This window comes from Adiantum capillus-veneris, chromosome 19 (genome assembly GCF_014529385.1).
Source record: "Adiantum capillus-veneris isolate H3 chromosome 19, ASM1452938v2, whole genome shotgun sequence".
Classification (NCBI taxonomy): Eukaryota; Viridiplantae; Streptophyta; class Polypodiopsida; order Polypodiales; family Pteridaceae; genus Adiantum; species Adiantum capillus-veneris.
The window spans coordinates 152942173-152968114 of NC_140949.1; the positions used below are offsets into that span (position 1 = coordinate 152942173).

The 25942-nt window shown below is 50.5% G+C and overlaps 2 protein-coding genes across 5 annotated transcripts in view; both read right to left on the minus strand.

The window, feature by feature from the left end:
• The window catches only part of LOC147435098 (uncharacterized), a 256763-nt gene that overhangs the window by 63112 nt on the left and 167709 nt on the right, over nucleotides 1-25942 (minus strand). The window lies entirely within an intron of this gene.
• LOC147435100 (uncharacterized) lies at nucleotides 13918-15033 on the minus strand. Its single transcript, XM_086490094.1, has 2 exons — nucleotides 14339-15033; nucleotides 13918-14267 (listed from the first exon to the last, which is right to left on the minus strand). The coding sequence occupies exons 1-2, from the start codon at nucleotides 14621-14623 to the stop codon at nucleotides 13974-13976; spliced, it is 579 nt and encodes a 192-aa protein (XP_086346220.1). The 5' UTR covers nucleotides 14624-15033; the 3' UTR covers nucleotides 13918-13973.

Here is a 25942-nt window from a genome sequence, read left to right on the forward strand (position 1 = left end):
CCAATCATGATAGTGCGATAATTCCCACGCTCCATGGGGTCTCCTGGCTTGAAGATAGGTACAATCGTAGATAGGCTCCAAGTGTCCGGTAGGCCTTCACACATGGCACGGTTAAACATAACTGCTAGAAGCTGTGCTAGAAGGTCTTTGGCATGAATGAAATGCTCAGCGACTAAGCGACTAAGCCATCATGATCATATGCTCTCCCAGTCCTCATCCTCTCAATAGCTTTCTTCACCATCTCAGCGGTGAAAAAAGCACCTGTGTGTGGGCATGGATCGGGGGGGTTGGGAAGGGGCGGCTGTCCAGGTGCTCTGTACAAAGATGATGCGTACTGACCCCACGTCTCTGTGAAGGAAATAACAAGGGGGGGGGGGGGGGGGGGGGGGGGGGGGGGGGGCTCATGAAAGAGCCGCCACGCCTCACGCGAGTCCTGACTCAAGAATAGCTGGTATAGATCCTGCTCGAGTCGGGCCAAAAAAGCACTCTTCTTCCGCCGCACCAGGCGTCGGAAGTCAATCCGTGACTGTCTGTGAGTGACGTCCCCCAAAAGCACCTCCCTCTGAAGTCTGGCTCTAGTCTGGCGGCACTCCTCATCGTACCAGTTGTTCTGAGGCATGCTCCTTGATCGGCGTCTCTGCTCAGGCTGGGCGTGTGGGTATGCCTCTGCTACTGCATCATGTAATGTCTGTGTCAGTATAGTAGTTAGCTCCTCCAGAGGTCGCCCCGGGTCCTCAGTGCATAGGCGTCTGTAGATCCCGTCTATGTATACAGAATCCGTCTCCCGTGTAAAGGTGTAGGGAGTAGTGGCTGCTACCTTTGGCCTGTGTGCTACACTGAACTGGAAAGAGATGGTCATTGACACCAGAGCATGATCCACTGCCACCCTGATCGGTCTGGGCCCAACTGTGAGATCCTGGATACTAGAGATGAGATTCGGTTGTGCCATGACATAGTCCACTGCGCTGGCTCTATGTCTGTGTGGGAAGCATGTGAAGCCTCCCACAGCAGGAAATCTCTGTAGGCCATTCAAGATGGACAATCCATGTGCGGTGCCCATGTCTATCAGGTGTCGACCGTACTCGGTATATTCCACATCGTGTGATAGTCTGGACAAGCCCGTCCCTACAACATCTAGCTCTCTTAGCATCTCCTTTGAAGTATCATAAAACACTGTCTAGTGATGGGAAGTCCTAGCATTGAAGTCCCCTAGAATGATAATGTCACCATCTCTAGAGAACTCCCATATGTCATCATCCAAAATAGAGAAAGGGGACTGTCCTCTGGGTGATGCATAAACTGATGTACTCGGGGGAAAGTAGCAAATAGCAAGGTAGAGATATCTACCTGTCTCTGCTTTCAATCTCACCCACATGTACCTAGCCTGCTCATCCCTGCGGGCTATATGTATCAATGGCTGCACATCCTCTCTAAATAACACTGCCACCCCCCCCCCCCCCCCCCCCCCCGAGCCCCGTCCTCTGTGCTCTGAGCGTGTCTCCTGTCTGTAAGCTATCTCCCACCTGTATCCACTAATGTGAGGCATGGATTGCCCAAGGGCCTCGTGTGTCTCAAAGTAAAAGATGATGTCTCTTCCAGTAAAGCTATCCTCAAAAGCACCCACATCAAGACGCATAGATCCATTACAGTTCCAGGCAGCCACTTTGAGTGTGGTCCCATAAGTCTCGCACCGTCATGTGGAGCGTCGCTGTAGTATTACCAGTCTTCCATCTCGGTAAAAGGCAATCTTGCCTTTTCCCCTTGCCGCTCTAATCTCCGGCATTACTTCCTGCATATGAGCGATCTACGAGAGGGTGAGATCATCCCCAAGAAAGATGCCCGTCTCTTTAAGAGTTGGTCTTTTCTTCAAGGACTTCTTCGCTTCCATGGAGGGAAAACGGAGGATGAGTGCTCTTTCTTTTGAGGTTTCCCCACTGCTTCCATTTTTCTTTATGTTGCCCACTCTCCATGCTCTTGTGTGCGTCGGCTCATGAACCCCCATCAAGGCTATGAGTTCTTTTACCTCTTCGTCCACATTGCCTTTGTCTTTAAGACCGCAAATTCTCACATGTAAAGCGCGCACCCGTCTTCTTTGCTCCTACTCTAGTGTCTGATTAATGATAGTAGGTGTGGACGTGGGCGTTATCTCCTTGCCTTTTCCTTTCTTGGCCACCTTGATCCATTTCTCGGCTTCATCCGCCTTCTGTTGAGTTTTGGTAAGAACATCCACCACGAAGTCGTCATTTCTTTGTGTTGCTCTTCTCCCTCTTTGATGGCCCGTACTTGCTCCTTGATCGTGTTGATTTCTTCGATTACTGAGGGTTGCAATTCACCCTCTTCCAGTGTGTTTATTGATCGTGCTTCGGCGAGATGTTTCTTGAGTGACGCAATCTCTTCATCCTGAGTCATCACTGGGTCTTCCAGCATATTTATCTTGCTCTCTTGGATCAGCACACCTCCTTCGAGCATGTTTATTGTGCCCAAGAGATTGCGGTTCATCTTGGTAATGGTCTCCGTCATTTCCTCTTTGCACTTTTGAATGGCATCCTCTAGGGGGTTGGCTTTATCGTTCAGCTTCCTCATGATTGATCGCTATCCGAAGAAGAGTAACTAAGCGCACGTGTGCATCCACATTAGCAACGGGCGTGGTAGCTGGGCGAGTGGGGGAACGCGAGGAGGTATGGCAAGGGTACGGACGAGAGAGAGAGAGAGAAAGAAAAATGAAAAAATGCGATAGAGTACGGGCGAGAGAGAGAGAGAGAGAGAGAGAGAGAGAGAGAGAGAGAGAGAGAGAGAGAGAGAGAGAGAGAGAAGCACGATAGAGTTAAAAGTTAAAAGTTAAAAACGTTAAAAACGATAGAGTTAACAAGTTAGTAGGTTAAAAAATTGAAAGGAGCGATAGCGATAGAGAGAGGGAGCGGCGCGATAGAGAGAGGGAAAGGAGCGATAGCGATAGAGAGAGGCAGCGCAATAGAGAGAGGGAGCGGGGGGGTAGCGCGCGGGGTAGGGGAGAGAGATAGAGAGAGAGAGGGGGAGCGAGAGCGCAGGGGGAGGGGGTGCGGGTGCGCAGGGGCAGCGGATGCGAGGCGGGAGAGGGAGAGATTCACCTGGGGGTGCAGGGCGAGTGGAAGCGGGAGCGCAGGGGCTGCAGCGGGGGGCGAGAGGAGGCGGGAGCAGCAGCCGAGGGGGGGGGGGGAACAACGTGCGGGGTAGGTAGGAGAGAGAGAGAGAGAGAGAGAGAGAGAGAGAGAGAGAGAGAGAGAGAGAGAGATGAAATGAAATGTTATATTAACGTCTTCAAAAGGCCAAAGTGACATATGAGACCAGAAAGTTACAATGTGGTGGATCTGATACAAAGTCAGAGTCAGAGTAACAAGATGACAAAAATGAAATGACAAATGTCACAATAAAATACTATGGAATCCTAAACTATTAGGTGTGAACTAAGCAACTAGCTGGGATAGCTAGATCACGAGAGAGAGAGAGAGAGAGAGAGAGAGAGAGAGAGAGAGAGAGGAGAGAGAGAGAGAGAGAGAGAGAGAGAGAGATGAAATGAAATGTAATATTAACGTCTTCAAAAGGCCAAAATGACCTATGAGACCAAAAGATTACATGAGGTGAATCTGTTACCAGTTATGGGTACAAAAAGTACAAAGAACTGAAAAGAAAATAGTGGGTAGGGGTGGGTGAAAGCTGATACAAAGGGTGACCTGATACAATAGAGCTCTCTGACAACCGAGGCATTATCTTCTTTGCTCCTGTGTTGCGCCAGTATGGTATGGATCCTCTGTCGCAATCTGCGTCGATGTCGAGAGGGCCCCCTCATCAGTGGGCGACGGACCACCCCAACTCTATCGCCCTATCAAGCAGTATGCCTCTGGTGCCTCTGGTGTTGTTATGCTGTGGAGGTTGCTCGAACTCCTCTGTCTATGACTGAAAGAAATCTGTAATCTTCCGCTGTCGCTCGGTCTCTCTCATTGTGCCCCTCTTCAAGAGGTCCTCTCTGTGTTTGTGAATCTCCAGTAAGTATAATCCGAGGCATCTCTGATCCTGGTATCTCATGACCCTAGAAAGTGGCCCAAAACCCTCTCTAAATAGACAGTGAAAGCGGCCTCGTATGTCATAGTATACTGGGCAGTGACATATGTAATGTAGCTCTGTCTCGGGCTCTATCTGGCACAACTCACAAATCCTGGACTCAGCGGGTACTCCTCTAAATCTGCCTGTCTCGATCTCTACTCATGTGAGGATGTGCATATCTGACCAATAGCACATCGTATCCCGTGGGATAGATGAGTATCCATGTATCCTGGTTTTGTGACGAGATAGATGAGTATCCAGGTATCCTGGTCTGATCACAAAACCATCCTCCTGAGCTGGAGAAGATGCTCTCTACAGAAATTCATCTTCGTACCTAGCTCATGTGTAGGCTGTGGAGAAATGAAATGTTATATTAACGTCTTCAAAAGGCCATAATGACCTATGCGACCTGAAAGTTACAAAGTAGTGAATCTGATACAGAGTCAGAGTAACAAAATAACCTAACAACAATACAAAACAAAGGTATATACTATGGGGTCCTAAGTTGGTCGATGTGAGTCAAGCAAAAACTAAGCAGAAAAAACTAAGCAGAAAAATGGGCGGCTTGTTGGGATGGCCGAATCACAAGAGATCTAGCATCGGTCGTTGGCGAATCTCATCAATTTCCTCCATGGTTAGTAGTCTGACCGGGCGTCGTGCATCCCTGGCCAGCGTGCTCGGAATTTTCTGTCGTAGCCTCCGTCGATGCTGTGTAGTTCTTCGCAGTTGCGGGCGCCTGGATTTCCCCAGTTCAATCGCTCGGTCAATCAGTGTGCCTCTGGTGTGAGATGAGGGGGAGCTCTGCTGTGGGAGTGGCTCTTGCGGCTGTCTCGTGTCTGCTCTCAAGAAGTCTGTGATCCGTCTTTGAGACTGGCTAGCCTCGCCATTCATCAGGCTATCTCTGTGTCTGCGCAGCTCGAGCAAGAACAAACCCAGACATCTCTGATCTTCGTATCCCATGACTCTTGAGAGTGGTCCAAGGTGGAAAGGTACGTAAGGTACGGTATGTGTTCGGTACGTACTGTACGTAGTACCGAATGGATTGAGTGGTAAGGTACGTAAAATTTGTAAGGTTTTTTTCGAAAACGTCAAAAACCTACAATACGGTCCGTACTTAATAATAAATTCATGAGTATCACTTCTAGGATATTAGCTCACTGTTCTACTATCCAAGGCTGTCATAAATAGACAATCCAAGGCGAGTCATCCGCACTGGCCAGTAGTGCCGATGCCAGTAAGGTGCCTCAACACACGCATCACCGTACTTGTCTTCTGTTTTCCACAATATTTGCAGGCCCAAGTACGTGTTCCTGATCCTGCTTGCCCTCTTGTATTTACCACCGCAATGACAGTGGTGTGCGCGCTCTAGACTGGGTTGGGTTTGCGAGGCATGGTGTACCTACAGATTGGTGAACAAAAACATTGATGCTATCGCGAGAAACACACAAGGTATGCGCGAGGGAGACGGGAGAGACTCGCGAGGACGAGCACTTACCTTTACCGCGCACAAGGTTGCTCTGCAGGTGAGTTTGCAGAGCTCTGTCTGCAATAAACAGGCGCCCAAACTCTCTCTGTAGTACTCTGTAGTCAATAGTTTGCAATAAACAGGCACCCAAACTCACTCTGTCTCAATAACCAGGCGGCCAAACCCCCAAAACAGAGGCGAAATTAAATCCGAAAACGCGAATGGGAAATTCGGTTTTTTTTTTTTTTTTTTTTTTACAGTACGGATCCGTACGGTACCGCACCGTACTGTACGGACATACGGTACGTACGGATCCTACCTTAGAGTGGTCCAAAACCCTCTCTCAACAAGCAATGGAAGCGGCCTCGTATCTCGTAGTAGACGGGGCAGCGGCATGTATAGTGTAGCTCTGTCTCAGGTTCCATGTTACACAAGGGGCATGTCCTGTCCTCTGCTGGTACTCCGCTGTATCTCCCAGTCTCAATCCGCAACTGGTGAGAAGATGTGCGTAACTGGCCAATAGCACATCGTATCCCATGAGACAAGTGGGTATCCATGTATCTGGGTCTCGGCACAAAACCATCTTCCGTAAGCTGGAGGAGGTGGTCTCTGTAGAAAGCCAACTTCGTGCCCAAGTCATGTGCTGGCTGTATCCATGTCCTCCTGGTGTCTAGCTGGGTCAGGTCTTGGCGGATGAGCTTGGTGATCTCTGACTGTGTAAGAGTGAGAGATGGTGCATCCAATGAGTAATGGAATGGTGGCAGCCTGTCTATGCTGAACCCATGTGCCTGAAACCATGATGTCATCTCCCCATACCAGCATGTTGTATCTCCTTGTATGGCTAACTGTCGAGAGGATTCCAGTGCTATGCGAGCATATCTGTTTCTAGGAAGTGCCCATGTGCGGTTTATGAAGGAGACTGATCTGGTGGCCGCCTCCACCACAAGTGGGGGGGCCGCTAGCTCTGCTCGGATAATGGCCTGTGGTACTCATGCTTTGGCTCTAATGAGCCGCGAGATCATAGAGACGAGAGGTTTCTCTATGTTCCCCCATCCGTCTGAGCGACCCTGCCTCCCGTGGTGATCCAGTGAAGGTCCCCATATCTCGGTTCCATAGAGCAATGCTGAAGCCACCAAGGTGTCAAAGAGCCAGAGCTTCGTCCGGGACTCCTGAAACTGAACCTGCGAGCACATCCTCTCCAATCTACCCAATGCTGCGTGGGCTCTAGTAGGTCTGGTCTCTGCTGCTCTTGTGAGTGAGAATGCAGGTCCGCTAAAAACCACTCCAAGGTAAGTGTAAGCGTCTGTGTACTCCACAATCTCCTGGCCGTATGTGAATGTAGGTGCTGACCTCCTGATCCACTGTGGGGTGGTATTAAACACCATAACCTTGGTTCTACCCAGGTTGACAGACAAACCACTTTCGTGGGCAAACGTATGCAAAGCATCCAATTGACGTTGCATTCCCTCTGGGGATTCGGAGATCAACACTATGTCATCAGCAAATAACAAAAGTGGAATCCATGTCCTTGCCAACTGAGCACCTTTATCCCCAGCGCTGTCAATGTAGTCAGAAACCTCATCCACATACATACCGAAAAGAGTAGGAGAGAGCGGGCAGCCCTGCTTCACCCCAATAGTGGAGTGAACCGGTGTAGAAAGTCCCTCCAGGAAGCGTACATGCCCTACTACTGATCTGTACAATGCCATGATCCCCCAAATGAGTTCTGTGGGTACTCCCATTTCCTGTAATCTGCGCACCAGTCTAGCTCTGGGTACCGTGTCGAAAGCTTTGCGGAAGTCCAAAAAGCTACAATAGATCCGTCTCCCATGAGATCTGCCTTCTTCTATGATGGCCCTGAGTGTTAGGATATGGTCAAGAGTAGAGAAGCCTCTCCTGAATCTACTCAGCTGTTGCTCCAGAATGGATGCATACAACCGTGCCAGTGTGTGCCCAATCATAATAGTGCGATAATTCCCAGGCTCAATGGGGTCTCCTGATTTGAAGATAGGTACGATCGTAGATAGGCTCCAAGTGTCCGGTAGGCCCTCACACATGGCCCGGTTAAACATAACTGCTAGAAGCTCTGCTAGTAGGTCTTTGGCATGCATGAAATGCTCAGCGACTAGGCCATCATGATCATTTGCTCTCCTAGTCTTCATCTTGTCAATAGCTTTCTTCACCATCTCAGCGGTGAAAAAGACACATGCGTGTGGGCATGGATCGGGGGGGTTGGGGAGGGGCGGCTGTCCAGGTACTGTGTACAAAGATGATCCGTACTGCCCCCACGTCTCTGCCGAGGAAATAGCAAGGGGGGGGGGGGGGGGGGGGGGGGGGACTGCTCATGAAAGAGCAGCCATGCCTCACGCGAGTCATGACTCAAGAATAGCTGATATAGATCCCGCTCGAGTCGAGCCAAAAAAGCCCTCTTCTTCCGCCGCACTAGGCGTCGGAAGTCAATCTGTGACTCTTTGTGAGTGACATCCCCCAACAGCACCTCCCTCTGAAATCTGGCTCTGGTCTGGCGGCACTCGTCATCGTACCAGCTGTTCTGAGGCATGCTCTCTGATCGGCGGCTCTGCTCAGCTTGGGTGTGTGGGTATGCTTCTGCTGTTGCCTCATGTAATGTCTGTGTCAGTATAGTAGTTAGCTCCTCCAGAGGTAGCCCCGGGTCCTCAGTGCATAGGCGTCTGTAGATTCCGTCCATGTATACAGAATCCGTTTCCCGTGTGAATGTGTAGCGAGTAGGGGCTGCTACTCCTGGCCTGTGTGCTACATTGAACTGGAAAGAGATGGTCATTGACACCAGAGCATGATCCACTGCCACCCCGACCGGTCTGGGCTCAACTGTGAGATCCTGGATACTAGAGATGAGAGAGAGAGAGAGAGAGAGAGAGAGAGAGAGAGAGAGAGAGAGAGAGAGAGAGAGAGAGAGAGAGAGAGAGAGAGAGAGAGAGAGAGAGAGATGGAAATGAAATATTATATTAACGTCTTCAAAAGGCCAAAATGACCTATGAGACCAATCTGTTGCAAAATAGTGAATCTGATACCATGTCTGGGTACAAAAGAGCTAGAACAAAAGTACTACTACTACTAGAATCCATCCTCATCTGCACTTAGGATGTCGAGAGAGTATGGCTCGAATCCTCTGCTGGAGGAGTGGCAGTCTTATTCAGGGAGGAGCTACAGTCTCTGATACATATAGCTCGGAGAGATGGGAGGTACATGTGGGTGAGACTGAAGGCAGAGACAGGCAGATATCTCTAGATCGCTATTTGCTATTTTCCTCCTAGTATGTCAGTATATGCATCACCTAGAGGACAATCCCCCTTCTCTATTTTAGATGATAATATATGGGAGTTTTCCAGAGACGGCGACATTATTATCTTGGGGGATTTCAATGCTAGGACTGCCCACTACCAGACACTATTCTATGATACCTCAGAGGAGTTGATGCGGGAGCTTGATATTACAGAAACGGGCTTGTCTAGATTATCACAGGATGAGGAGCACACAGAGTATGGCGGATACTTGATTGATATGGGGACTGCACATGGATTGGCCATTTTGAATGGCCTACAACGATTCCCTGCAGCTCGTGGTTTTACATGCTTTCCACATCGGCATGGCGCTAGAACAATGGATTATGTTATGGCTCCGCCAGGACTCATTCCTTCCTTTCATGATTTCGTGGTGAGAACTAGACCGGTTGGGGTAACAGTCAATCATGCTATCTTATCTTTCACCCTATCGTTCCAGTTCAACATAGCTCCATTGGGAGAGGCCTCCACAATGACTCGGTATACCTTTACGAGGGAGACGGATCACATATACAATGATGAGATATACAGGCAGCTATGCACCCAGGAGCCAGGAGGACCACTAGATAAGCTCACCAAGATTCAGGAGGACCACTAGATAAGCTCACCAAGATTCTGACAGAGACGCTGCATGATGCAGCATCAGAGGCATATCCCCACAGCCAACCTACACGCAGACGATATGGGAGAGCATGCCTCAGAACAGTTGGTATGATGAGGAGTGTAGAGACACGAGGATTAGATTACAGAGAGAGGTGCTCATGGGTACTACTACACATAGACAGTCACGTATTATCTTCCGCCGCCTAGTGCGACTAAAGAAGAGGGCTTACCTATCTCAATTAGAGCGTGATCTGTATCAGTTGTTTATGAGTTCGGACTCTAGTGAGGCATGGAGGCTTTTCAATAAGCACTCTCCACCGCCAGCCATCACAGGCATGGGGGGAATATGTTACATCTCTCTATACAGCATCGGGGCAACCACCTTTGCCTAACCCTCCAGAGGCATACCCAGAAACATGTACTTTCTCTACTGCTGAGAGGGTAAGGAAAGCCATTGACAAGATGGAGACAGGAAGAGCACAGGATCATGATGGTCTGGTAGCAGAGCACTTTATCCATGCCAGAGATATGCCTGCAGAGCCTCTTGCTATGATGTTTAATAGAGCCATGTATGAGGGTTTCCCCGAGACTTGGAGTATGTCCACTATTGTGTCTATCTTCAAGTCGAGAGATCCTATGCTTCCCGGGAATTACCGAACCATCATGGTTGGTCACACTCTGGCTAGGCTATATGCATCAATTCTTGAGCATGAGTTAAGTGGATGGGCAGCGAGAGAGGGCATACGGGCAACAGGACAGGCACAGTTCAAGAGAGGTTTCTCCACTCTTGACCAGATTTTGACACTCAGAGCCATTATTGAGGAGGGTACACACCATGGCAGGAGGATATATTGTAGCTTTCTGGATTTCCCCAAAGCCTTGGATACAGTGCCACGAGCCAGACTCATACGCAGATTGCAAACCGGCCTGTTAACTTCAAAGGGCGGTAGACTTTACTTCAAACCTTCATTTAGCTTTCACCCATTATTAGTCTTCTATTCTACCTGTGCTATAATGACACAAGAGAGGGGAATGGGATACAGATGCTAGAATGCATGTGTATGCGAGTCAGACACCAGATTGGCCCCTAAATAGGCGCCCCTTTCGGTATTTCTTTATTCTTTAGAAGAGGGAATAAAAGTTGTGGTTCCCTACAAGCTGCCCCGCACAATCTGGGCTGAATTTCTTCTGTTCTCGCCCGATTTCGGTAGCATAACTGTACTAGGACCCTTCACAGTTAGTATCCCCACGCATTCGATGACTTTCCCGATGCATACGGACACTTTGCAAAACCTGGCGAGAATCTGCAGCACGCTGAATTCTCTGTTTTCTGCCCTGAAAATGCGCAAGATCACCTGTACAGCGGTCCCCTTGCGTCCCCGAACCTCTTGGGGGTATTAGGGTCCGTTTAGGGCCAAAACCCTAAACCTGCAAAAATACACAGCAGGCTGTAATTCACTGTTTCGGGCTCCGTTTTGCGTGCCGGTCGCATCCATAACAAGTCCTCGAGCTCCCGCACCTGTAGGGCTACTTGCCCTTTGAATCGGACGGTATTTCGCACGTGAAACCTCTCCAAATTCACCTGTACCTGCGGGGGATTAGCCGCTAGCTAATCCAGTACCTCTGCAAGAGGCTCTTGCCTCGGCAATCGCGCATGAACCCACATAGCTGTACATTGGTCAAATGAAAAGCCCACTAGAGGGGCATAACCATAAAGAATAGGGGAGAGAGAGAGCAGTGAGAGATGTGCAGGTCATGACATCCTGCACCTCACTGTACATAGAGTGTAAGCCAGCACTCCATTGAAGCTCTCCCACCTGTGACAGCAGTCAAAAACGAGCTCACAGCTGAAAATCACATTTTTGCCTTCTCTTTAAGTAGTAAACTGGCCTCAGAGTGCCAAGTGTCACTCATTTGTGCATTTTCCCGCTTTAGACCCTCGGGTCTAAAAATATCTCACCTGCAGCCTCTCTTGACTTGGCCACAGAGTAACAAAATGATCCCATGTCAAACTGCACGTAATGACACGAAGACATTTTGCCGCCCAAAAATAGCAGTCCCTAAAATTTAGGTGTTTCTGCCATTACATTCTTCTAGGTCATTTGACCCTCTTTGTACGCTGCAGCCACACCCAGAACTGAAATGTAGCCTATGTAGCAAAGGATTCCGCTTTGGCTGGCCAATGACCCCACTTTGTCTAACCATACTCCTTGTCCAACCTTAGTGCTCTTTAGCCCTCAGGCCTGGACTCTCTTTGAACAGTTCCACATTGGCTATGCAATGCAGGGCAGTTAGATTTCCAGAGGGGTGTTTCCAAAAGGTAAAACAAACGAAATTCCCCAAAGAAAGAGAAAATAAACAAAAATGGAATTGCCACTGGCTGGTGACAGGGGTGCCCACAACTGATCTGGGGGATCTTAGCTTTATGCAGGACAGTGGTAGGACAGGTACGCACTACTCAAGGCATGTCCGACATGGTTCACTCCACCATTGGGGTGAAGTAGGTTTGTCCCCTATCTCCGACTCTCTTTGGAATATATGTAGATGAGTTTTCAGATTATGCACATACAGAGGGTGATAGAGGTGCTCAGCTTGCAAGGACATGGATTCCATTGGTATTATATGCTAATGGTATTGTGGTGATCTCCAATTCTCCAGAAGGGATGCAACGTCATTTGGATGCACTGCATGTATTTGCACTGGACAGTGGATTGTCTGTGAGCCTTGGTAAGACCAAGGTAATGGTGTTTAACACCACTACGCAGTGCCGCCCACTTTTACATATGGTCAAGAGACTGTGGAGTATGAAGATACATACACTTATCTTGGGGCGGTTTTCAGTGGTCCAGTATTTTCCCTGAGGCGTGCAGCAGATAGGCGATTGACCAGAGCCTACGCAGCATTGGGGAGACTTGAGAGGATATGTTCGCAGGTTCAGTTCCAGGAACCTCGGACAAAGCTTTGACTCTTTGACACTTTGGTCACTTCGGCCATGCTGTACGGAGTGGAGATATGGGGCCCCTCAGTTGATCATCATAGCAAAGCTGGCAGTATTGACGGATGGAGATGTATGGAGAAGCCATTGGTGTCTATGGTTTCTCGGATGATTAGGGCCAAGGCCTCAGTCCCACATGACATTGTTAGGGCGGAGCTCGTTGCTCCTCCATTGGTAGTGGAGGCACTCACTCGATCAGTTTCATTTATGCATAGCACTTGGGCTCTCCCTAGAGACAGATATGCTCGATTAGCACTAGAGTCTTCGCGACAGCTTGCATTACAAGGAGACAGATCATGTTGGTATGCAAAGATGGCATCTTGGTTTCAGTTACATGGCTTTAGTATGGACCAGCTACCCCCATTTCAGTACTCTCTGGATGCACCCTCCATCCCCCTCACAAGAGCAGGGATTACCAGGCTCATCAGATAGGACTTGATTCAATTGGATACGAAGAGGACATGGATACAACCCGCACATGAGTTAGGTACAAAGATGACTTTCTATAGAGGGCATCTTCTCCAACTCACGGAGGATGGTTTTGTGATCAGACCAGGATACATGGATACTCATCTATCCCACGGGATACGATGTGCTACTGGTCAGATACGCACATCCTCACATCAGCTAGAGATCGAGACACGCAGATTTAGAGGAGTACCCGCTGAGTCCAGGATTTGTCAGATGTGCCAAAGAGATCCAGAGACAGAGGTACATTACATCTGTCATTGCCCAATATACTATGAGATACGAGGCCGCTTTCACTGTCTATTCAGAGAGGGTGTTGGGCCACTTTCTATAGTCATGAGATACCAGGATCAGAGATGCCTCGGACTATACTTACTGGAGATTCGCAAACACAGAGAGGACCTCTTGAAGAGGGGCACAATGAGAGAGATCCAGCGACAGCGGAAGATCACAATTTTCTTTCAATCACAGACAGAGGAGTTCGAGCAACCCCCACAGCATAACAACACCAAAGGTACCAGAGGCATACTGCTTGATCGGGCGATAGAGTTGGGGCGGTCCCGTCGCCCACGGATGAGAGGGCCCTCTCAATATCGACGCAGACTATGACAGAGGATCCATACCATACTGGCGCGACATAGGAGCCGTCCCGGATACTTATGTATATGTATATGATGCCTCGCCTATCACAGAGCTCCATTGTATCAGCCCACCCTTTGTCTTCCCTTTGTATCAACTTTCACCCCACCCCTACCCACTATTTTCTTTTCAGTTCTTTGTACTTTTTGTACCCTGACCTGGTATTAGATTCACCACATGTAACCTTTTGGTCTCATAGGTCATTTTGGCCTTTTGAAGACGTTAATGTTACATTTCATCTCTCTCTCTCTCTCTCTCTCTCTCTCTCTCTCTCTCTCTCTCTCTCTCTCTCTCTCTCTCTCTCTCTCTCTCTCTCTCTCTCTCTCTCAGGCCTGCGTTTCGAAACCCTAAGGAAGCCTCAGGCGAGTCTCCCCCTGGGCGAGGGCGGCCCTGTGGGCGGGCGTCACTGCTCCTGCGCCGCCCAAGAACCGAGGTAATAGCCCACTGTTGCTCCCGCCGACTTGCCCAAGGCCCGAGCTCCACTGAAGCTATCGCTGCTACTGGCGCTACTGCCGACATCGACACCAACCCCTGCCACACCTACTCGAGCTCCACTGAAGCTATCGCTGCTACTGGCGCTCGTGCCGACATCGACACCAACCCCTACCGCACCTGCCCGAGCTCCACTGAAGCTATCGACACACACCTGCTCTGCCAACCCGACCACTCCTACCGCCGACCCGACTACACAGAGCCCCTGCCGCCAACCCACTACACAGAGAGCCTTTCACTGCCATCCACTTAATTGAAACCAAACCTAAGCCTTACTCTAAAATAAAATAAGCCCTGTTCTCTTGGCCGAGTACCCACCATGGACACTCGGGCCACATCTCGAGGGAAGCCCACGTTTGCCAGCATCATGGCAACACCCCCAAAGGTGGACAGTATGGCCCAGCTGCAAAACGAAGTCGACAGACTTTGCAAGGAAAATAGAGCTTTGAAGGAAAGACTCGTAGCCATCGAGTCCCGACTCACCACAATGGAGAACTCTAATGAGGGAGAGATGGAAGAGAAGGAAATCAAGCCCAATACGGAGGTAGACATCACCTTCATAGAGAAGGTCAAGACTCAAGTGCAGGATGCCATCTTCCGCAAAGTTGAAGTTCGTGTGGCGTCCACGCTACGCGAACGACAGCAACAAGATGCTCTTGCTCTCAATGTTCGCATCGGCGGGCTCCCGAGTGATTGGCAAGGAAAGGAGGACCCCAAGTTCCATGAGTCCTTCGATCGCATCCAAACAACAACCCCCATGATACAATGGGATCCAGCAACAATCACCACCCTTGCTCACGAGCATCACACCAACCATGCAATTCTTACCTTCAAGACCAAAGCAGATCAAGTCAAGCTCCTTGAGCAATCAAAGCTTCTCAAGGACACAAAAATTTGGTTTGCTGAAGATCTTACACCCACCCAACTCAAACAGAAGAAGGCTGAACTCCAAAAGATGCGAGAAGCGCGCATAGCAGGGAAATGGGCAGTGTATCGAGAATGTAAAACCATCATCCAGGAGTTCCGAACTCCCAAATCTGCTCCCTCCTCCTCACCTACCTCATCTTAGGTTTTGTTTTGTTCATCCCACCTTATCTTTTTCACTCTCCACCCTTCGATGGACCCTCAGTCCTTAACTGATATGTATCAGATGGAATCCTTTGTACCGTTTTGCTTCTGGTCCCAGAGGTCATATATGACCTCCGTGGACAATAATTCAATCTCTCTCTCTCTCTCTCTCTCTCTCTCTCTCTCTCCACATGGATCACGATATGCTATCCAGGACCCCTACTCTCGACTGTCGGAGGACATTTCTCACTACATATCACTCGGGGAAGTCCTCCTCATGGGGGACTTCAACGGGAGGACACAGAGCCGACAGTGTGAGATCTATGATATGGAGCATCCGGAGATCATGAGGGCACTTGATGCAGAGGACATGGGGGTGAGTAGAGTGTCTGCAGATGGGGGATAGGACAACACTGGATATGGCAGACACCTTCTTGAGCTTGGCAACAAGCACCATCTCGTTATTTATAACGGGATGGCGAGGTGGCCAGATTCTGGGGAATTCACTTGCTTCCCACACAGTGGCGGAGAGCACAATGGACTATTTGATGGGCTCTACCCAGACAGCAAAGCTTATACACTCCTTCAGCGTTGCACGCACACCGATAGGGGCGGATCATACTTATCTTACATTCTCCCTTCTTGCTACACAGCTTGCTGACCTCCCCCCCCCCCTCCCCCCTCCCCCCCTCACACTTACACTACCATTTCTTTCACTCATGAGCTCACTCTTGTTTATATACATCACCTGCATGAGCACCTTATACACTTAGACCCCACAGCACCTCTGGACACACTCACCACACACATTACATCCATCTTACACGAGTCAGCCACTCAAAGTTTCCCACATCGCATACACACACACCCTCCACGCACTGGCACTATGCCAGAAAACAGGTGGTACGACGACGAATGTCGAGATCTACACAGACACCTACGTATATTGGAGATCAGAGGGGAGATTACACATCGCCAGGCTCAGGGCAGGATGCAGACACTTACCCGTTGTAAAAGACGGGAGTGGGAGGAGCACCAGTATTGGGACATCTACCATTTACTCATGAGCCAGGATAGTGCTGAGGCATGGCGCCGGATCAGACCTCCCAGGCCATCCACTCCTATTCAAGACCCAACGACATGGCACAGATATGCTGAGAGCTTATACGAGATCCGAGGACAAACACCCATACCTACGCCATCGGCTACCCGACCCACATTGTCTACTTTCTTCACCACCCACATGGTGAAGAAAGCTATATCCCACCTACAGAATGGGAGGGCTAGCGATCAGGCAGGCCTACAGGCAGAGCATCTTATATATGGCTGTGCTGCATTGGCACCACTCATTGCCCACCTCTTCAACTGCGCGCTTTCAGAGGGATTCCCAGAGTCGTGGATAGAGCACACCATCGTGCCTATCCACAAATCTGGGGATGCCATGGATCCTAGCACATATCGCACTATCATGATTGGTCCTATACTGGCCAAACTATATGGCGTGGTTTTAGAGGAGGAGCTCAGTTCTCTAGCAGAGGGAGAGGGCATGAGGACACCAGGACAGGCAGGCTTCCGCCGAGCTTACTCTACTATTGATCATATCTTCACCCTTCGTTGTTTGATCGACCAGAAGACACGGGTGAGGAAGAGGAGATTATATTGCTGCTTCGTGGACTTCCGCAAAGCATTTGACACAGTACCTAGAGAGAGACTTTTCAGACGCCTGGCTGCGCTTGGGATTGGAGAGGAGATGACATGGGGGATCTATGCATTGTATGAGCATGTATCTGGCAGAATGAGATGCCCGGGTGGATTATCTGACACCCTTGTGAGCACCATTGGTGTGAAACAAGGTTGCCCTCTATCACCTACACTCTTTGGTCTATACATTGACGAGATTGTAGACTTCATCTTGCACAGGGGTGGAGAGGGTGTGGATATTGCAGGGACTACTATACACATACTCTTATATGCAGATGATATTATCCTGATGTCAAAGACGGCAGAGGGACTACAACTACATTTGCAGGCCCTGGATGATTTCTGCTCACAGAGAGGACTCACCGTGAACCTTGGCAAGACCAAGGTTCTCATATTTCATACATCGGCTCAGATTCGCCGAAAGAGTAGATTTACAGTAGCTGGAGGGGATATAGAGGTGACAGGCTCATATGTATATCTGGGGGTTACATTCACCGCAGCATCAGGGACCTTCTCCATGACACAGGCAGCCAGAGATAGACTTACCAGAGGATACACATAATTAGCTATGATGGACAGACAGTTCCACCAGGCCCACTTCCAAGAGCCCCAGACGAAGGGGTGGCTCTTTGACACACTGGTCACACCTGCACTCATGTATGCCTTGGCCATTTGGGGACCGGGACTGGCAGACCCAGTATGGACACAGATAGAGAGGCCACAGATTATTATGATCTCCAGGATGATTCGCAGCAAGCCATGAGTTCCACACGACATTATTAGAGCTAAGCTGGTTGCACCACCGATGTTCGTAGAGGCACTCTTTCAGACCGTTTGCCTTCTTCACAGATTCAAAGATATGGATCCAGATAGGATCTCTCATAGAGCCTTCATTGCATCTAGAGAGATGGCACAGGCAGGGGACACTAGCTCATGGTATGCCCAGACGAGAGATTGGCTAGCTCAGCATGGTTTTGATATCGATAGACTACCACCACTCCACTATGACACCCAGGCCCCGACCTATTCTCTCTCACGCTCCGAGAGGAATAGGGTCATCAGACAGGAGATATGGCATACATATATTCAGAGGACATGGCGCAGGCCCACAGACACCCTACCTCCTAAAATGCTATATTACTATGAGCATTTTCTGAGGTTTTCAGAGCAGGGATTCATTGAGATTCCATTATACATGCAGGAGTACATGCCACACCGACTTCGGGTCAGCATTGGCCAGCTACGAGTGTCATCCCATCAGCTAGAGATTGAGAGTGGCAGAGCCAGAGGCATACCACGAGAGGAGCGTACATGCCGAGTCTGCTAGACAGAGGTGGAGAGTGAGGAGCATTTTGTCATGAGATGCCCAGCATATACACAGTTGAGAGAGAGATATGGCATTGGAGACTCATTACAGCAGCATATGATAGGCCGAGAGTAGAGGAGGTTTGGCCAGTACCTGGTTGCGGCTTTAGAGGTTCGAGAGCAGTTGTTACAGCCACGCCAGAGTCAGGATAGCAGGACCCAGACTACCATCACACAGTTTTTCCGACGAGCAGGGCCAGACCCCCCCACACTACCTACACAGAGCAGAGGGCTTACCCTTCAGCAGACAGAGTCCCAGGGATACAGGACACATGGGTATCACCAGAGGGAGATCTCGAGGATACTAGCTTTACACCATCATTATCTAGAGCAAAGTCATGTACCAGCACCAGGGGAGCCAGCATTCCACAGATACCTGAGCACGCCACCACCGATGTACCACATTCTCTACCCTACATCTGTTGCTTGTTTTTAGATACCCTCCCTATCACATCATGGTTGTATCACCTTGCAGCCCCTAGTTGAGCTTGATGATGCGTGAGCACACCTCGACACGAGGACCCACACTATACATTGTACACCACATGCACCACCCTACCACACCCTTTTGCATAGTATAGGCTCATTTCAGTTTGTACCCTTTTCTTGATTTTACAATGCCTAGAGCATCAACACATGTATATGATATTGTCTCATAGCTGGAGTTCGGCCTTTCGAAGACGTTAATAAAGCTCTCTCTCTCTCTCTCTCTCTCTCTCTCTCTCTCTCTCTCTCTCTCTCTCTCTCTCTCTCTCTCTCTCTCTCTCTCTCTCCTAGAATCGCATATGAAGCAAGTCAAAAGGTTCAAAAGACATGCAAGAGCAAAATACTAAGTTCGGGGTGGATGCTTGATATCAAGAAATGGTTTGGAAGATGGGATGCATGTCACTTGGTCAAGGATGCGTCGATCGACTCCCAAGCTAATGAGGCCTTCTTACAACGCCAATGTATCATGGCTTGGGAGAAATCCGGAGGTTCTCGCTTCAGCCATTACACCACACACGTTGCCCCAAACTACAAATCTCTCTTCTTCTCGAAACGAGGTAACCGAACCCATTCCTACATCCTTGAGCCCATCCCGTTGAGTGCGATCCGCACCATTGCCTCCATTCGTCTTAGCTCCCATTCTCTACGCTGCGAGACAGGACGTTGGGGCACTGGCGAGGAGTGTCATCGACTTTGCACCTTATGCCCTCGTCAAGTGCGAGAGAGTGAGTACCACACACTACTTGAGTGCTCAGCTTTTGACCACATTAGGTCCTCTTTTCCCCATATATTCAGCCATGAGCTCTCCCTACATACCTTCCTCTCCCAACCACGATGTGGACTCTCTATTGCGACGCTCATTTCAGCCATTTTTGAGCATCGAGAGTAACTTATGAACTCCACTCACACCACGTGACATGTTCATTTGGTCCCATAGGTCATATTTGACCTCCCAGGACGATAATAGAACTATCTATCTATCTATCTATCTCCGAGAATGGAAACATAAAGGATAGGGCACTTATTCTCCACTTCCCGAATATAGAAAAGGAAACAATTTCTAAAGAAGAGGCCAACTCTTAAGAAAACCGGTATTTTCTTGGGAGATGAACTTACATTGGCACAAGTGGCACACATGCAAGACTTGATGCCAGAGATCAGGGCAGCAAGAGAAAAGGGGAAAATCGCCTTTTATGGAGGAGGGAAAGTAGTGGTTTTGGAAAAGCGGCGTGGAATTGTAATGGATCATATAGGCTAGATGTAGGTGCCTTTGAAGACAGCTTTAGGGACAGACATAGTTTTCTACTCAGAGACACCAGATACCGGGACAGCTTATGCCACATGTGAAGGGGTATTTATGGGAAACAGCTGGTCTACCAGACAAGAGATCTCTACGAGGTAGCCGCGGTTCAGGAGGAGTAGCAGTCTTATTTACAGAGGAGCTGAAACCACTACTACAGATTATCAGGAAAGATGAACAAGCAAGGTATATGTGGGTGAGAATGAGAGCCGAGACAGGTAGATTTCTATATATCGCTATATGCTACTTCCCTCCAAGTACATCAGTCTACTCCTCATCTAAAGGACAGTCCCCTTTCTCCATATTGAATAATGACATATGGGAGTTCTCTAGAGATGGAGACATCGTTCTCTTAGGAGACTTTAATGCCAGAACGGTCAACTCTCAAGTAATATTCTATGATACTTTTGAGGAAATGCTCAGAGAAGTGGATTTATCATCACAGGAGGGGCTTACTAGAAACTCACAGGATAAACAACACACTGAATATGGGAGACATCTCATGGAAATCGCAACTACACATGGTTTGGCCATACTTAATGGTCGAGAGAATTTCCCTTTATTTGGGGGATTCACATGCTTCCCGCACAGGCATGGGGCCAGTACAGTGGATTATGTCATGACTTCACCAAGCTTTATTTCTAGTATCGAGGACTTTAAGGTGGGACCCAGACCGGTTGGGATTGCAGTGGATCATGCTCTCTTGACCTTATCAATCTCCTTCCAATACAATGCCTCTCAAGTACAAAGGATGAAGACACACACAAGATATACTTTTACACCAGAGACTGATTCAGTCTATGTGGAAAAGATCTATAATAGGATGTGGGCAGCCGAGCCAGTATATACTGTAGAGCAGATTACTTCTCAGCTAACAGGGATACTACATGGAGCAGCACAAGAGGCATACCCACATACTCAGCCTGATCAGAAGAGAGGATCTGGGAACATGCCTCAAAACAGTTGGTACGACGAGGAATGCAGAGAGACGAGAACCCAGGTCCAGAAAGAGCTTACACTTGGGATCATCACATATAAGCAGTCTCGGATTGCTCTTCGGCGTATAGTACGTCGCAAGAAGAGGGCATTTTTAGCCAAACTGGAGAAGGATTTTATTTTTTTTTCTGAGAAAAAGATCCTTCTATTAGTTAATGAAAGCTGCCCATAGGGCTACATCCACCTCTGCAAGAGAGGGCTACAACAAACATGATGGGGAGACTCTCCCAATGAAAAAACAGCATATATACAATGGGGCTAAATCAAGAGATGGGAGGAGGGAAAAGCCACACAGGTGGACAGTAGTGCCATCTGAGCACCCCCTCGACCATGGAGTAAAACGGCCCAGGGCGCCAGAGACGAAGGAAAGCCTCTCGGCGCTCCCGCATGCGGTCGGAGCTGCCTTGTAGTCCCTCAAGCTGTCCTCTGAGAGTATGGATCAGCTCTAGCCAAAAGTCACGAACAGTCTCTGCTGGTGGTACAAGGCGAGCCTCAAAGATGCGGAAACAACGGGCCCGCCAGATGAACCAGAGAGCTAGGCCGCTGATGAGCTCCCAACACTCCGCTCTCTCACTGCTCCACTCCTGTGGAGTAAGGTCTGTAGCAGGCTGGAGTGTAGGTCGACCCCCCAGTATCACTATCATCCTGCTGGTGGAAGATAGCTCAAACTGAAGTGCCGGGCCCGTGAGGGTGGACCAAGCCGCCGCCCCCCAAGTGTACTGTCGAGCCGTGGAGAGGGCAGGCATCAGCCGAAGAACTCGTAGCCACACCTGCTGGGCCGAGGGACAGTCCCAAAGACAGTGTCGCTGACTCTCCACCAACTGGTCACAGGCTGTACATGCGGCCGAGAGACCACTATGTACAAGCCAGCTCCCTACTGCTGTGGCTCTGTGTGCAACCAACCACTGGAACAAGGTGACGCGCCTCGGCTGTCTGGAGTCCCACAGCCTCTGCCAAAAAGCTGCCAAGAACTCAACTGTGAGACCCTCCTCCTGCCAATGACGTGCTGCAGCGGGGCGGGCCTCTCTCTGTGCTGCAAGTATATGACGTCCAAGCCGAACAGTGTACTGAAAGAAAGGGACTCCTGGGCGGTCTGCAGAAGAGAATGGGTCCCTCCATAGCCACTCACCAGGATCCCACTGTACTCGTGCCAGTGGACAGCACTCCCAAGCCCATAGCCTCCAGTGTCCTGTCTCAAGAGCTGCTGGGTCAGGGTCTATGACGCAAGTCCTCCCACAGATGCCCACAACTCGGATCCTCTGGAAACAACACTCTGCTACCTGCGGGGCCTCTACTGCAACTCTCTGTAATCGTCCCCCACCCTGAAGCTCGAAGAACAGGGCTGGGACAGTCTTTGAGCAAGCCCTGACTGAAATGAGAACCTCCAGTCGTGTGAAGGCTCCCATCCACCGGGGTGCTACTGGCTCGAGAGGCGTGAGCCACTCAGCTGGAACTGACTCTGAGATGTCCTGACACATGCTCTGAACCCCTCTCATGCCCTGTAGCTGGACAGCCCGCACCTCCTCTGACAAACTTGTGAACTCTAGCCAGTCACCTAGAGAGCGCGCTGGACCTGCTGCCATGGGACCCCAAGAAACATGAGGCCTACTCCCAACCAAGTGGCCTCTCTGAGTGCTAACCATGGGGTTTCAGACGAGGGGCTGCCGTAGGCGCTCCGCTGTGCACGTCGGCTGTCTCTGCTCTAGGCCACGCCGTAATAGCTCCCAAGAACGTAGCAAAATCACAGCGAATCGGTCCTCCAGTCTCCTGCTCAAACCAACTCGGTGCGACTCTGTAAAGATCCATCTGGTCGAAGGTTGCCAAGGGACTCCTGACTGAGGCACCCTGGCACGAAGCCTCTGCAGCAAGAACTCCTTCCAGGGCTCCTCGCCTGGAAGAAGTCCTCTGACGACGAACTTCCCAAGAAGGGCTCTGCTCTACTGTGCTGGATCAATGATCCCAAGCCCTCCCTGCGAACAAGGAAGTGTGATGACCGACCAAGCCACCTTGGCTCGGGCAATCTGAGTGTCGCGACCTAACCAAAGGAAGTTCCTGATCAGCCTCTACCTGGCTGATGCAAGAACTCGAGAAGATCCAGCACGAAGTGATGTACCACATAGTCGCCAACAACACCTGGTTGGCAACTACTACTCTACCAACCAGCGAAAGTCGTGCTGAGCTCCAATGTAACAGCTTTCTCCTGATGGACAGGAGAAGAGGAGCAATCTGTTGCTCGGGGGACAAGTCCAAACCAACCTGACAACCCAAGTACCGAACTGCAGTCCCTGGAGGAATCCACCTGAAACCCTCTCTTGGCATCCAATTTGGCACAGGAGCACTACCAACCGAGAAAGCCACTGTCTTTCTCCAGTTGATCAGTGCGCCCGATGCACAGCAGAAGGTCTCCAAAGCCTGCCCACATCTGTGTAAATTGGCCTCCTGGCTCTCTAAGTACAAGGCTGAGTCGTCTGCAAACTCAGCGTCCAGAAGCTCATCTCCCCGTATAGGGAGTGCTAAGCCCCTCAAACCAACCTACTGTGACACCAAAAATCTGCTCATCGCCTCCGCATAGAACAGAAAGAGAAAGGGGGCAAGAGGACAACCTTGTCTGACCGATCGTGTGAGCATGAAGCGCTCACCTCTACCTCCTGCCAAAAGCACCTGACTGTGAGCCTGTCTGTATAAAGCTGACACCCCTCTGATCCAAGCATCTGAGAAGCCCATCCTGCGAAGCGTGCCCTCTAGAAAGTCCCAATCAACTCTGTCGTATGCCTTCTCAAAATCGAGAAGAAGAATCACAAGGTCCTCCCCACGGAGACGTGCCAGGGCAGAAGCCTCCCAGAAAGTGAAGATGTTGTCAAGGATACTGCGTTCCTTGACAAAACCTGTCTGAGTCCCATGTATAAGGCTCTCCAAAAGTGGCTGAATCCTCAAACTCAGAGCCTTGGCAAGAATTTTGTAGGCTGAGTTGAGGATGGTGATGGGGCGCCACTGTCGAATCTCATCCAAGGAGCCACCCTCCTTCGGAATGAGGTAAATCAGGCCCTCACTCATGCTATCCGGCATCACTCCTGTGTGCAGAATGTACTGAAAGGCACTACAAAGATCTGGGCCAAGCAGGTCCCAGTACTCCAAGAAGAAGTTGGGAGTCAGCCCATCCTCACCTGGACAGCTACCACGAGGGAGGGCCCTAAGAGCCGTGTGCAGCTCCTCAAGTTGAAGAGGTATCTCTAGCCTCTGGCGCATCTCCTCAGTCACAAGACAAGGCATTTGCGCCCAAACCTGCTTCCTGCATGCATCCTGTCTCTCTGACTGGGGCTCAGCCGACAGTAGTTCACGGTAAAAGTCAGTAGCAACTGCACGCATATCCTCAGGCTGACAAACAACTGACCCATCGGGTCTCCTCAGCTGATTGACCTTGGCATGCGAGTGCCGAGGTCCCACTGTCTCAAAAAAAACACCTGTCACTCTGTCACCCACCTGAGTCCACTGAGATGCCTGTCGGTGGAAGGCAAACTCATGGTGCCTCTCCTCTGTGCAAGCAAGCTCCTGTCGAGCCTGCTGTAGCTGCTCCTCCAACCATGGACTGTCTGGATGCTGCTCCTGCATCCTCTGTAGTGAAGCAATGCCTCGTCTGAGACGCTGCTCCTCCTCTCTCGCTGCAGCCCGTCGAGCCAAAGACTCCTGGAGAAAGAAGTGGCTGAGCTGAGCTAGGCCTGAGGCCACTCTGTCTGCAGGTGGAGCCAGGCTGTCCATGCCCTCTGTCCATAGAGCCTCGACCCTCTCTCTGAGTGCTGAGTCCAACAAGACCCGCTCTGGGATGCGAAGCATCGTGCTCCCACTCCTCTGCCTGTCTGCCACTGTGAGGATCACTGGTGCCAAGAGATCTCCTGGCCGCCGGCAAGGGTCCAGTCTCCTGAGCCGACTGTGGTACTGAAGTAGGAGGAGGGGAAGAAGGGGCTGGGGGGGGCGGGGGAGAGGAGAAGCGGGGTGGGGCGGCAGAGACATGGGGGGGGCGAGGTGGGGAGTGAGCGGTAGCAGAGGGCGGGGGAGGGCATGAGGAGGAGGAGGGGAGATCGGAAGGCGGAGCAACTGGCGAGGGTGAAGCGGAGGTGGAGGCTGGCATAGGGGGCTCCTCCTGCTCAAGAGGACCAAAGCGGTTCCCCGTGGGAACCCACTGCTGCTGAGTAGGCACCTGGGGGCCACTCTGAGTGACAGGCTCGGAGGGTGGCGTTGAATCTGTGCTCTGTGTCGCTGGCTGTGGCTGCGGCCCAGCCTTGGCAGGCTGGGGCTGAGGCTGGGGTGCGGGTCGTGGTCTCCTCCGTGGACAGGCCTTCGCTAGGTGGCCCATCTGTCTGCAAATGAAACACTGGTTCGGGAGACCCGAGTACTCCACACTCTGTCTAAACCAACCCCACTCACCCGAGGCAGAAGGATGACCTTCGGGAGCGTGTGGGTATCTCTGACCAAAACTCGAACTGAAGGGATGCCAGCCGCCTTGGCAGCTACTGATGCTGCCGTACGAGGTGTCTCCAGGACAGTTCCGATGGCGGAGCCAATCCTGGAGAGAAGTGGAAGGTACTCCCTCCGTAAACCCGGAAAGCAGACTGAGATGGGGATGTCCGCCTCCTCTACTAGCACATCCGAAGACGGGTCAAAACCATGTCGCCACTGTCGAAAGTGGGCGCGTGCTGCTCGGATGGCCAATGGACTCATAGCTATGACCTTGGAGGCCATCTCGGAAGTCTCAAACTCAATCTGGTAGTACCCCCGTCCGAGAATCTGGACATCCAAGATCTTGCCCACCTCTGCGAGGAGGCGGGCCTGGAGAAGGTCTCGCAGCTCTCCTCTGTTGGGACGAGTGCCGAGAACCTTGCAGATGACAGAAGTCGCCTGCAAGCGTTCTACCTCTGTGGCAAGGCTCGCTTGCTCTGCCGGCGTAAGAGCAAGTCGAATGGTGGGCT